The sequence below is a fragment of the Globicephala melas genome, chromosome 20 (genome assembly GCF_963455315.2).
Source record: "Globicephala melas chromosome 20, mGloMel1.2, whole genome shotgun sequence".
In the NCBI taxonomy this organism is placed as follows: Eukaryota; Metazoa; Chordata; class Mammalia; order Artiodactyla; family Delphinidae; genus Globicephala; species Globicephala melas.
The window spans coordinates 11,794,678-11,805,915 of NC_083333.1; the positions used below are offsets into that span (position 1 = coordinate 11,794,678).

At 56.8% G+C, this 11,238-nt stretch overlaps 3 protein-coding genes across 4 annotated transcripts; 2 read left to right on the top strand and 1 right to left on the bottom strand.

Moving 5' to 3' along the window:
• The first annotated feature begins 750 nt into the window (after nt 1-750).
• Nucleotides 751-2,907, top strand: CD68 (CD68 molecule). Of its 2 annotated transcripts, none has more exons than XM_030861575.3 (6): nt 751-914; nt 997-1,454; nt 1,638-1,757; nt 1,891-1,963; nt 2,080-2,250; nt 2,565-2,907. In XM_030861575.3, the coding sequence occupies exons 1-6, from the start codon at nt 866-868 to the stop codon at nt 2,696-2,698; spliced, it is 1,005 nt and encodes a 334-aa protein (XP_030717435.1). In that variant the 5' UTR covers nt 751-865; the 3' UTR covers nt 2,699-2,907. The 2 variants fall into 2 exon arrangements, with proteins under 2 accessions (XP_030717435.1, XP_069900585.1); XM_070044484.1 differs by having other exon boundaries at nt 762-914; nt 1,002-1,454.
• Nucleotides 2,908-4,429: 1,522 nt separating this feature from the next.
• MPDU1 (mannose-P-dolichol utilization defect 1) lies at nt 4,430-8,208 on the top strand. Its single transcript, XM_030861576.3, has 7 exons — nt 4,430-4,878; nt 6,046-6,111; nt 6,300-6,432; nt 6,766-6,851; nt 6,966-7,084; nt 7,249-7,359; nt 7,499-8,208. The coding sequence occupies exons 1-7, from the start codon at nt 4,776-4,778 to the stop codon at nt 7,622-7,624; spliced, it is 744 nt and encodes a 247-aa protein (XP_030717436.1). The 5' UTR covers nt 4,430-4,775; the 3' UTR covers nt 7,625-8,208.
• SOX15 (SRY-box transcription factor 15) lies at nt 8,207-9,765 on the bottom strand. The gene is made up of 2 exons (XM_030861578.2): nt 9,239-9,765; nt 8,207-8,596 (listed from the first exon to the last, which is right to left on the bottom strand). Exons 1-2 carry the CDS (start codon nt 9,763-9,765, stop codon nt 8,428-8,430), a joined length of 696 nt encoding a protein of 231 aa, XP_030717438.1. The 3' UTR covers nt 8,207-8,427.
• Between the last annotated feature and the right edge of the window lie 1,473 nt (nt 9,766-11,238).

Below are 11,238 nucleotides of genomic sequence, written 5' to 3' on the forward strand. Positions count from 1 at the left end.
AGAATCTGCCTGCCAATGCAGGGGATACGGGTTCGAGCCCTGGTCTGGGAAGATCCCACATGCCCCGGAGCAACTAGGCCTGTGAGCCACAATTACTGAGCGTGCGCATCTGGAGCCCATGCTCCACAATGAGAGGCCCATGCACCTCAATGAAGAGTGGCCCCCGCTTGCCACAACTAGAGAAAGCCCTCGCACAGAAACGAAGACCCAACACAGCAAAAATAAATTAAAAAAAAAAAGGGGCTTCCCTGGTGGCGCAGTGGTTGCCGATGCAGGGGACGCGGGTTCGCGGGTTCGTGCCCCGGTCCAGGAGGATCCCACGTGCCGCTGAGCCTGCGCGTCCAGAGCCTGTGCTCCGCAACGGGAGAGGCCACGGCAGTGAGAGGCCCACGTACCGCAAAAAAAAAAGAGGAAGCAACAGACGGAGAGGAAAGGGAGTAGAAATAAATGTTCAAGTTTTACATCCTATTGAACTCTGACAGGGAGGGGCTGCTGGCTCCATAATCACATGTCACAACCACTAGGCATGTTTTGCTGAGGCAGACAAATGAATCCCCAAGGATCCACTTACCCAAAACTCCATCCCACTATCCACATGACACATGTTGCTGACGGCCCCTACTTCGGTGACACCAGGGCCAATCATCTAACTCAATGACAAAATTTTAATGACTAAGAGATTGGTGGCTGGGGCTGAGGTGTCTGAGTCAGGCTGGGGGTTGGGTTACCTCAGTTACAGGAAGTCAAAGATTGATTTCCTCTTTTTCCAAAAGAACGAAGGCAGAGGGTATAGGGTTGATTGAGCAGGCTGGCAGCTGGTACCGACACAGAACCAAGCTGGACTCTGGGTGGAGGCTGTTCTGTCATGAGGTTGGCTGTGCTCTTCTCTGGGGCCTTGCTGGGTCTACTAGCAGGTAGGGAGAAAGGGGACGAAGGGGAGGGGGCCCCTGGGAAGGAGCCTGCCCTTGGGTTGCTAACCAGTGTTTCCTCTGAAAGCCCAGGGGACAGGGAATGACTGTCCTCATAAAAAATCGGCCACTCTGCTGCCATCCTTCACGGTGACACCTACAGCTACAGAAAGCACAACAAGCCCTGGAACAACCAGCCACAGAATGACCAAGAGCCACAGAACGACCACTTACACGGCTACCACCACTCATAAAACTACCACCACGGGCACCACCAGCCACGAGTCTTCAGCCACTCACCATCCTGCTACCACCACCAGTCACGGAAATGCCACAGTTCATCCAACGAGCAACAGCACTGCCACCAGCCCAGGACCCTCCACCAGATCCCCCCACCCAGGACCACCTCCACCCTCTCCAAGTCCTAGCCCAGGCTCCAAGGAGGCGATAGGAGACTACATTTGGACTAATGGTTCCCAGCCCTGCGTCCGGCTCCAAGCCCAGATTCAGATTCGAGTTCTGTACCCAACCCAGGATGGAGGAGAGGTAAAGCTAAACAACAGTAGAGGACATAAGGGGAAGGGGATGAGGCCTTCTGCTACGGTTCAGAAGGGAAGGAGGAAGAGTAAAGAAGTAGACGAATACAGGGTGGAGACAAAGGGAACAGGGAACCTTGGACGGCACAGCTGTGTAGTCTCGTGACCCTCTCTCGTCTTTTAACTTCCGCAGGCCTGGGGAATCTCTGTTCTGAACCCCAACAAAACCAAGGCCCAAGGGGGCTGTGAGAGTAATCATCCCCACTTGCTCCTCTCATTCCCCTATGGACAGCTCAGCTTTGGATTCAAGCAGGTACTTAACCCTCATCCCTCACTCTCACCCTCCAAGTGCCCTACCCCTACCAACTTCTTGCCGCACTCCTTACTCTGTGTACCTGGATGCCACTCTCCCCTGCTGCCCTGAGTCTTCCTGGTCACCTCCCCAGGAGCCACTGCAGAGCACCGTCTACCTGAACCATGTGACTGTGGAGTACAACGTGTCCTTCCCCCAGGCATCACGTGAGTAACCTTCCCTTTCTCATCACTTGCACTAGATGTCTGGGCTCCTGAAGGGACCTAGGCTGGGGGTATGGTGGGGATGTGGCTATGGAACTGACCCTTCCTTATTCTTTCAGAGTGGATATTCTCTGTTCAGAATTCATCCCTTCGAGATCTCCAAACCCCTCTGGGCCAGAGCTTCAGTTGCAGAAACGCAAGCGTCATTCTTTCACCAGCTTTCCACCTGGACCTGCTCTCCCTGAAGCTACAAGCTGCTCAGCTGCCCCCCACAGGGGCCTTTGGACCAAGTAAGACCTATTCCTTCCCTCCCAGAATTTTCCCACTGCACTGAAAGCCCTCCCCCCCAGGCCTATAATCTCCCTTCCTGCACCCCCAAATTTCCTCCCCCTCTCAAGCTTGTCAGAGCTAGGGTAACTGTCCTCCCCTCCTCTACAAGACTCTACCCAGGCTCCCCCCTTTTTTTTTTTTTGCTGAGTCCTCTAGGTGAGCCAGCCCCTCACCAATCTCCTACTTCCCAACATCCCACATTCCCTTCTCCCTCCTTCCACCTTTATTCCAACCACCACCGTTGTGATGCCTACTTGCCCTATCTTTCCGCCAGGTTTCTCTTGCCCCAGTGACCGATCCATCTTGCTGCCTCTCATCATTGGCCTGATCTTACTCGGCCTCCTCACCCTGGTGCTTGTTACCTTCTGCATCGTCCGGAGACGCCCACCCACTTACCAGCCCCTCTGAGCATTTGTCCCAACAGCCAGGGCACCAGGAGGTGCCCTCATTTCTCACCACGCAACTGACTCAGAGACAAAGTTATCTTCCTTCCCTGTCTTGATGATCAAAAGTCGAGATAATGCAATCGGGAGGAATGAGAGAGCTGTTTATTAAATATGACTGATTCCCCCTCCCCCATCTCCAGTGGGAGAATAATAAAACTTGATCAAGTCTTTATCCTTGGTTTTGCTTGTCCTTCCTGCCAGGATTAAAAGCCATGAGTTTCTTGTCACACACCTTTCTGTACCTTCCATGGTTGAGTCTTGGGGAGCCAGGAACAGCTGATGAGGAGGGATGAAAATGTCACTGTGTGGCCCAATGCCCTCACGGGTTCATCCTTCGAAGCCTGACACAGCTCGTGTCGAATCGGCTTCACCTCCCTTCCTCCTCTTCTTCTGGGGCCCCTGGCTGCTCCAGTTCCCTCTCTCCTCCAATCCAGTGGAGCCACCCATCCCAGCAGCCTTCTTCCCAACCTTCATATTACAGTTACAGGCAAAGTAGGCAGCAAGAGCAATGAGTGTGGATGGGAAGGTCACAGCCCTGCCCTGCTCTGTTTCAAATGCTCTGCCCTACCCAGTGTGCCCAGGCCTAGCGAACAGCCTGGATTAAACTCTCCCCGCACCTGGGATGCTCCTATCTCACCTGCAAAGGGTTTTCATCAACCACAGGAGCAATGCGTACTGTGAACTCCACATACGATCACCCTCTATGCTCCTGGGAACAACATGCCTCCAGCCTGGGCGACCGCGGAGCCAACCCTGAAGTCCCTGGTGGTGGCGCACCTAGTGGTGGTGGATGGCACCCCCCAAGGCAGCCTGAATCCAGATTCTTCAAAGGACCTCCCCGACCAACAAGTGCCAGACCCTTTACAATCAGCTATGAGCATCCCCGGGTCCAGAATGGGACCCTTCCGGTTGTAGCAGCCGTGTACGGCTACAGAAAGCAGCCGCCAGGACCTGCAGGCCCAGCCCTCTGAGGGCAGCACGTGGCAGGGACCAAACAACCACACCACCGCCTCGCCGACACCCCGTTATGACCTTGCTGACTGTGGTGCGGGAGTCCCCAAAGGGTGTGGTAGTCCCCAAAGGGTGTGGTACTCCCAGCAGGCGCCCAGCCAACAGAGCTTGATGGCCAGGCCCATCTCCACCGAGATGGCCGAGAGCTGATGTCCCGGCACTGGGGGGCAGAGCGCATCGCTCCCGCCGCGTAATCCAAGATGCCCTTTCCCAAGGCTAGCTGCTAGGCCCCCTCCGCCTGGCCCAAGCCCTGGCTCAGCACGCGGTCACAGGAGGCCGAGGAGCGGGCCTTGGCCTAGAGGTGGCGCCCTCGGGCCAGTGGGGTGAGAGGGAACCCCAGGGCCCTCGTTTCACAGGGGCGGCCAGGGCTGGGCCCGCACGGGGGTTAAGGGCGTTGCAGTCCCCCGAAACTGGGCTCACCTTCCCCACCTCCCCCTCCTCTGCTTCACTGTCCCGGCCCAGCAGTTGCTGGCGCACCCATCTGCGAAGGCCTGGGCGAACCTGAGGAGGAAGAAGCATAGGCTCGGCGCCTAAGGAGGGATGCCTGGCTCAGACTGTGCCCACCCCCGTCGGTGCCGTGTCCTCTGGAGACGCCGAGAGCCCAGGAAAGAGAACGCTACAGAACCCCCCGCCCAACGCCATTTTGGAGACTCACGCTCCTTCTGTCTCAACCTCGTACAATGTAAAGTCAGCTGGAAGAAGACAAGATGGCGCCGAGCAGGAGGAGCGGAGAAAGGCTGGAGGATAAATCTTGTTGCCGAAGCGGAAGCGTAAACAAAGGCGCGAATGATGGAACTGCGCAGGCGTACAGATTTGGCACGCGTTAAAATTCGAGCAGCAGGGTGGGCGCGTCCAAAAACGTGCTCTCCGGGCGAGACCTATTTTACGCGAACGAAGGTGGGATGGAGTAAGGCAAGAGCAGCCGCCCTGTTTAATCGCGAGAAGACGGGAGGCGGAGTGCCCAGAGCGCGCATGCGCATCGTAAGTCAATGGCGGTTTGAGGGGTTGGCGGAAGCTAGCCTTTCAATATGGCGACCGAGGTAGACGGGCTGCTCAAACGGGTGCTGGTGCCGATTCTTTTACCTGAGAAATGCTACGACCAAATTTTCATCCAGTGGGACTTGCTTCACGGTGAGTTTTATTCGGCATCCGGTCAAAATTGTGCTTCAGAGCCCTCCGGCCGTAAATGGGGCGTGAGTGCGGACTAAGTGACAGCAGTGACAGCTGCCACGGCGCGCGGGGCGGAAGTTGCTTCTGAGAGGGGCGGATATGTCTCGGGCTCCGTAGAGGGAGGACTCCATATTTGAGCGAGAGAGGGGAGTCGCCGGGTGGGAGTAGTTCTTTGGTTTAGCGATGGTGAAAGACGAAAAGACTCAAATTTTACAAAACAAAGTTTAAAATCTGATTAGATCGTTCCAACCTGTAATAGATCTCTATACCTTCAGGAGCAAGGTTACACTTGATTCAAAGCCTCTGATGAATCCAGGCCTTCCGCGGCTCCCCCAAGAATCCTGCCATCCCAGTGGCTTTCCTTCCAGCTTCCACGTTTGTTCATGGTCGAATTTTGGAATTAACTTGTCTGCCTTCCTCCTTCTATCTACGAGGCGACGCCAGAGCAAAACCTGCTTCTGACGTCAGACCTTTAGGGAAGCCTTCGCGGTCTGCCCGCGTCAGCTCTTGGTACCCCAGCTGTGCTCCCGGGACAATGTTTTAGCCGCGTTCAGGACCCACGAGAATCTGACTACTACTGGGCCAGGCACCTTGGGGATAGGGCTTCAAGGCTAGAGAAGATGTCGGTGGCTAGAGCATAAAAGCAAGCCCTGGAAGGGTCAAGTCCCTGAGTAGGGGCCAGAGACAGTGTTCAGGAATGAGTGATACAGAGGAAACCTATCCTTGGAGAAAGAAGACATGTGAAGTGGATTGCCTAGTGGCTCAGAGGCGGGGAATAAAGGATCAGAGGACTCTTGGGCATTGCTCAGCTCTATACAGGGAAGCAAGGGAGAGGTTTGGAAGTCAGATCAAGGAGTTTAGATGTGATGGCAGGGAATGGAGGGTTGGGTCAGAAAACAGGAATGGTAAAAGCCGTTTTGGAAAGTCACCTTGTCTGAACGTGATATGATTTGGAGTAGGAAGAACTAGGCCTTTTTCACCTGCCTCCAGACCACCCAAGGCTTCCTTTGTGTGGGTATGTCAAGGTCTTAAGGAGCACTTCAAGCCTTTAGGCCTGAGCTGCCTCCTGGAACCCCTGGCTTGGGTTCCATAAGTGTCATCTCTGCTTACCTCTTTTTCTCTTCTTAGTTCCCTGCCTCAAGATTCTCCTCAGCAAAGGCCTGGGGCTGGGCATTGTGGCTGGCTCACTTCTGGGTATGTTTCTTATCATCTTCCCTTCCTGTTGTTGGGAGGTGGGTGGAGTGCTAAGATGCCATGAACTGGATGGGTCCCTTAACCAGAAGCGGGGCTAACATGCCTCCCAGTCTGCTCTGTAGCTGTCGTGCTGCGCTCCCAAGGGATGTCAGCCCCTCAGCCCTGCCCTTTTCATCCTCTTTCTCCAGTAAAACTACCCCAAGTGTTTAAAATCCTGGGAGCCAAGAGCGCGGAAGGGTTGAGTCTCCAGTCGGTAATGCTAGAGCTGATGGCGTTGACTGGGACCATGGTCTACAGCATCACCAACAACTTCCCCTTCAGGTGAGGGGCCCCGCCCTTTATCTCCTAGGGTAAATGCTCACAACTCTAGTAAGGATTAGGGTGAGGGAGGTAAAAGGGCAGGAAAGCTTAAGCCTTTCTGGAACTCTAGCCATCATCTATGGTGATGAGAGGAGGTGAGAATCCCAAGAATGCCCAGTTTCCTATCCTGGGTCAAGCGGGTGGGGGCTGCCGGGAGGCAGGAGGTAAGGAACCAGCAGGGCTGTGGAGGACAGGGAATAATCAGAATTGGGTCCCCAAGATGGATGGGCTATGGAGGCTTTCCCTGCCTCTTTCCAGGCCCACGTTTCTTCCCCCCAACTCTTGACTCTGCAGCTCTTGGGGTGAAGCTCTGTTCCTGATGCTCCAGACGGTCACCATCGCCTTCCTGGTCCTGCACTACAGAGGACAGACTGTGAAAGGTGCTGAGGATTGAGCCAGGAGCTGGCTGCAGCTGTTGGGAGCCTTGCTGGGAACGCAGGCCTGGGAAAGCCGAGAGACTCAGGTTGCTGACTCCTTATCTCCTTGTCTCCCAGGTGTTGCCTTCCTAGCGTGCTCTGCCCTGGTCCTGCTGGTGCTGCTTTCACCACTGACGCCCCAGGCTGTAGTCACCCTGCTCCAGGCCTCCAACATGCCTGCTGTGGTGGTGGGAAGGGTGGGTGCTGGGAACAAGGGAGAGGATGTTGGGAAGGGGGACTGGGTGAGGAGCAGAGGGGAAACCCAAAGTTTGGGGGTGTTGGACTGAGGGGAATGCAGAAATGTCATGGGAACATTGGACAAATTCAGATGACAAAACGAAGGGTCTCAACTCCTCCCCAGCTGCTCCAGGCAGCCACCAACTACCGCAATGGGCACACGGGCCAGCTGTCAGCCATCACAGTCTTTCTGCTCTTTGGGGGCTCCCTGGCCCGAATCTTCACCTCCATTCAGGTGAGTGCACCTCCTCCCCTCTAGAGGGCACCATAACCTCACCTTACTTCTCTCTCTCCCCATGGACTTGAAGCTGCTCCCTCTCTGGAGCCCTTTTTGGCTATGCTGAAGAGTAACCCTAGCCATGTCTCTCACCCAGGAAACTGGAGACCCCCTCATGGCTGGAACCTTTGTAGTCTCTTCCCTCTGCAATGGCCTCATCGCTGCCCAGCTCCTCTTCTACTGGAATGCAAAGGCTCCCCACAAGAAGAAAAAGGAGCAGTAGTTGAGCTGGCTCCTGGAGCACATTCCATGTTTCTATTCATCCACCCAACCTTGGGATCCTTCCCATCTGAACCAGTCTGCTGGTGTGACTTTTAATCATTCCCTGTTCTTCTGCAATTGCAGCTTTAGTGGAAATGCTTGGTTGACCCAGATCCTTAGAAACGATAGGGGAAGGGATTTACGGGCTGACATTTAATCATTTAGCTGAGATTCTTTCTTTAGCAGAAGTTTCCAGCTACTTGCCTATTCTGGGCAAAACTCTCACCCTGTCCCCCGCATTTCCCCACTTCCCTTCTGACCCTAGAGGACAGAGGCTGGACAGTGGAAAGGAATAGGTGCTTGTGGATTCCTCCCTCCCGCACCCTGGCTCAGACTGTCGCCTGGACCCCAGTGCTTGGTGGGGGAAGGGGGAAGGGGGACAGAAGAATGACTGACTCAGGCAGGGCCCCAGGGTGGGGTGTGGAGGTTCCTGCTCTGGCAGGTCCAGGCGGAAGGGAGTGGAGACTGCTGGTTCCTGCTGCAGTAAAAGCGAACAGAGATGGTACAATAAAGACTCAGAGACGTGGTGTAATCGTACAAAACTGTGTTCAGCCTACAAAAAAAAAAAAAAAAACTGTCTTGTTTTGTTCCCACTGGCTTTCAGGGCTTTGGGGGGTACTGCCCACCTCCTCTGAACTGTGGTCCAACAGTTCTAGAACAGGGTTTGCAGCCTGGGAATGGTGGTGGTGGTGGTGGTGGTATTGGGGTGTTTCTGGGTCGAAAAGGAGGATGGAAACCTCTCTGGGAGGTCCATGTCCATGAGGGTTAGAGGTGGGTTAGGGGCATGGGGGCCCCTGGGAGGGGAGGGTTGTACAGAGTGGGAGAGCCTGGGGGTGGGTAGGGGCTGTAAGGGGGGAGCAACTCCCCCTGGAACCTTGGGTTACTCTGAGGGAGAGAGCACGGCGAGGAGGCTTCCGGTTTACAGTGGGAAGAGCTGCAAAGAGAAACACCGGGGTTAGAAGGCACTTGGTCCCCTGGGTTGGAGGTGCCGAGGAGGGTCCCCAGCTCGCATGTGGGGGTGGTTCTGAGCAGCTCTGCGCAGACAAGTATAACTTGTCACCCACCTACCCATCCCTGGCTCTCCGGGTCCCGCCGGTAGGGAACCGGACCCCGGACGGCTTAGAGCAGCGCCGCCGCAGCCGTGTTGGGGCACGCTCAAGAGCGAGCTTGCGTGCTGCGCGCCTGTTTTCCTCTTTTGGGGCGGCAGGCCAGGAATGGGTAGAGCTGGGCTTGGCCTGTCCTTGCCCCGGGGGCTGGGAGAGGAAGCTGGGTCACACGAGGGCCAGAATCGGGGGTGGGAAACGGGAAATTCTGGTAACTAGAACACGGTCACATCCAGGGCACTGTGGTCTGTTCCTGCGGTGCCGCCACCAACAGACTATGATGGAAACGTCCTCTAGAAAGACCCTGGCTCCCCGGAACTCTCCCACCCTTCACGGAGCGCCCCCCAAACTTCTCCGGGTGTGTCCCCTTCTTGGGTGGGCTCGGGGCCCCTGCCAGCCAGGCCCTCTGGTATCCGCCCCCACCCAGGCTGCAGGCGGGGGGCACGTCCTCATTCCGCTCCCCGGGCACTCACCCGTAACCGCCAGGCAGGTAGGCTGTCGAGTAGTTGGGGGGCTGGTACCCAAAGCCTCTGCTCCCCTGGGTGGTCGTGTACCCGGGCCCCCAGACAGGCCCGCCGCCAGCCACGCCGCCGCTTCCCTGGCCGAAGTGGGGCGACCCGGGGCCCGCGCTCTTGGTCTTGCGCCGGGGCCGGTACTTGTAGTCGGGGTAGTCGCGCAGGTGCCGGGCCCGGAGCCGCTTAGCCTCTTCCACGAAGGGCCGCTTCTCGTCCTCGCCCAGCAGCTTCCACTGCGCGCCCAGGCGCTTGGAGATCTCCGAGTTGTGCATCTTTGGGTTCTGCTGCGCCATCTGGCGGCGCTGGGCGGAGCTCCACACCATGAACGCGTTCATGGGCCGTTTCACCTTCTCCAAGGGAAGCCCCCCGGAGACCACTGGGCTCCCGGCGCCCTCCCGCTCCTGGGAGCCCGAGGACGAGGAGTTAGGGGCTGTGGGAGTGGGAGGTTCCAGCCTCCAGGCCTGTGAGGAGCCGGGTAGCGCCATCGGGGGTGAAGGGAAGCCTTAAGAGGGCGTCTTACACGCCCTCCCCTCCAAAGTGAAACGTTGATCCCCAAACCCGGTATCCTTAAAATGGAAATGCCTTCCTAGTCCGGAGTCGTTACAGAGAGACTCGTGTCCTTAAAAGGTATATATATCGTCCCCAAGTTCAGAGTCCTTATAATGGAGCCCCTGCCACCAATCAATCCGGCACGTTTGGGGAGTCAAGCGCAAAATCCGCTGTCCGGTACCCAGTCTTGGATAGGCTGTGCTCTTTCCCTGTGGCCGCGGGGTCCCCGACCCTGCCTCGCTCCCCCTATTAGCTGCCGGCCACCGGCCCGGGCTTCGGTGAAGGCGGTAAAACTTCGCGCTCTGGGGTCCCGCAGCTGCCAGGAGGCACAGCCCGAGTGCCACAGCCCTCTCTCACCTGGCCTCAGCGTCTGTGGCTGCCGGGTGCGCCAGGCCCGGGAACTGCTTTTAACGACTGACTCCTCCCTACTCCCTCCCAGCCGACCGCGCCTCCTGAAGGGCGCCAACCTCCCCCTCCCTTAGGCCAACCAGGTGTCCCGTTCTTCCCAGCCCCCAACACTCCCCCCCGAGGGGACCACGCCTCCTCCCCACCCAAGACCCAAGTCAGGCCTTCCAGCCCCAGTGGCTCTGAACAGCTACCCCTCCCTTCTTAAGCACTGGCAATTTAAAGTCGATGCCTTTGCACAACGGATCAGGCATCTGGTGATCAAAAGCCCTCAGGCTCAGAGTTGTGCTGGGAGGGAGGTGAGGACACCCAACCCCCCAATCCAAACCAAACTCTTTTCTGGTGCCTCCTGCTCCTCAAACCCCTAACCTGGCCCGGGGCAAAAAAGTCTGGCAGTCAGGAGGTAGGCAGGCCATTTTTGCTTCCTGAGGTGCTTGGGTGGTGATTCAACCCCTTTCCAGGTGAGAAAATTTAAACCCTCCCCACTATAGCCCCCAAACCTAGGTTTCTCCACTGCATGTTTTATTTCTAATCCTCAGAGTTGGGAGGCAGGGAGCAAGGAAGCCCAGGATGACCCCTAAGGCTGCGAGGTCAGTGATGTGGATGCTGGAGAAAAAGCCTGGATCCAGGGCACAGAACCAGCAGGAATGAGGGCTGGACACCTAGGTCCCAGAGGCTGTCTTGAGGGAACCCTGCTCCCCACTCTGCCCAAGGCCCAGCCCAAGCCCCAGGCCTCAGGTAATCGGATTAAGCAGCCTGCCTTGGCTCTCACCTCTTAGCAGGAACAGCTCCAGCTTTGAGCAGCCCTACCTAGCCCGCTGTGACTCAGGGTATAGGAGTGGCCCAGCTCCCTCTACCAGCAAACCTGGGGGAGGGGAGAGGCAGCAAGGCACAAGCCACTCTCCTCTGGACCAGGAGGGTACCTGGGCCTGGAGAATTTAGGAATGTCAGAAATTCCCAGAAGTAGACCAACTTTGGAATGCCAGAGAAGCTAGGTGTGGAGA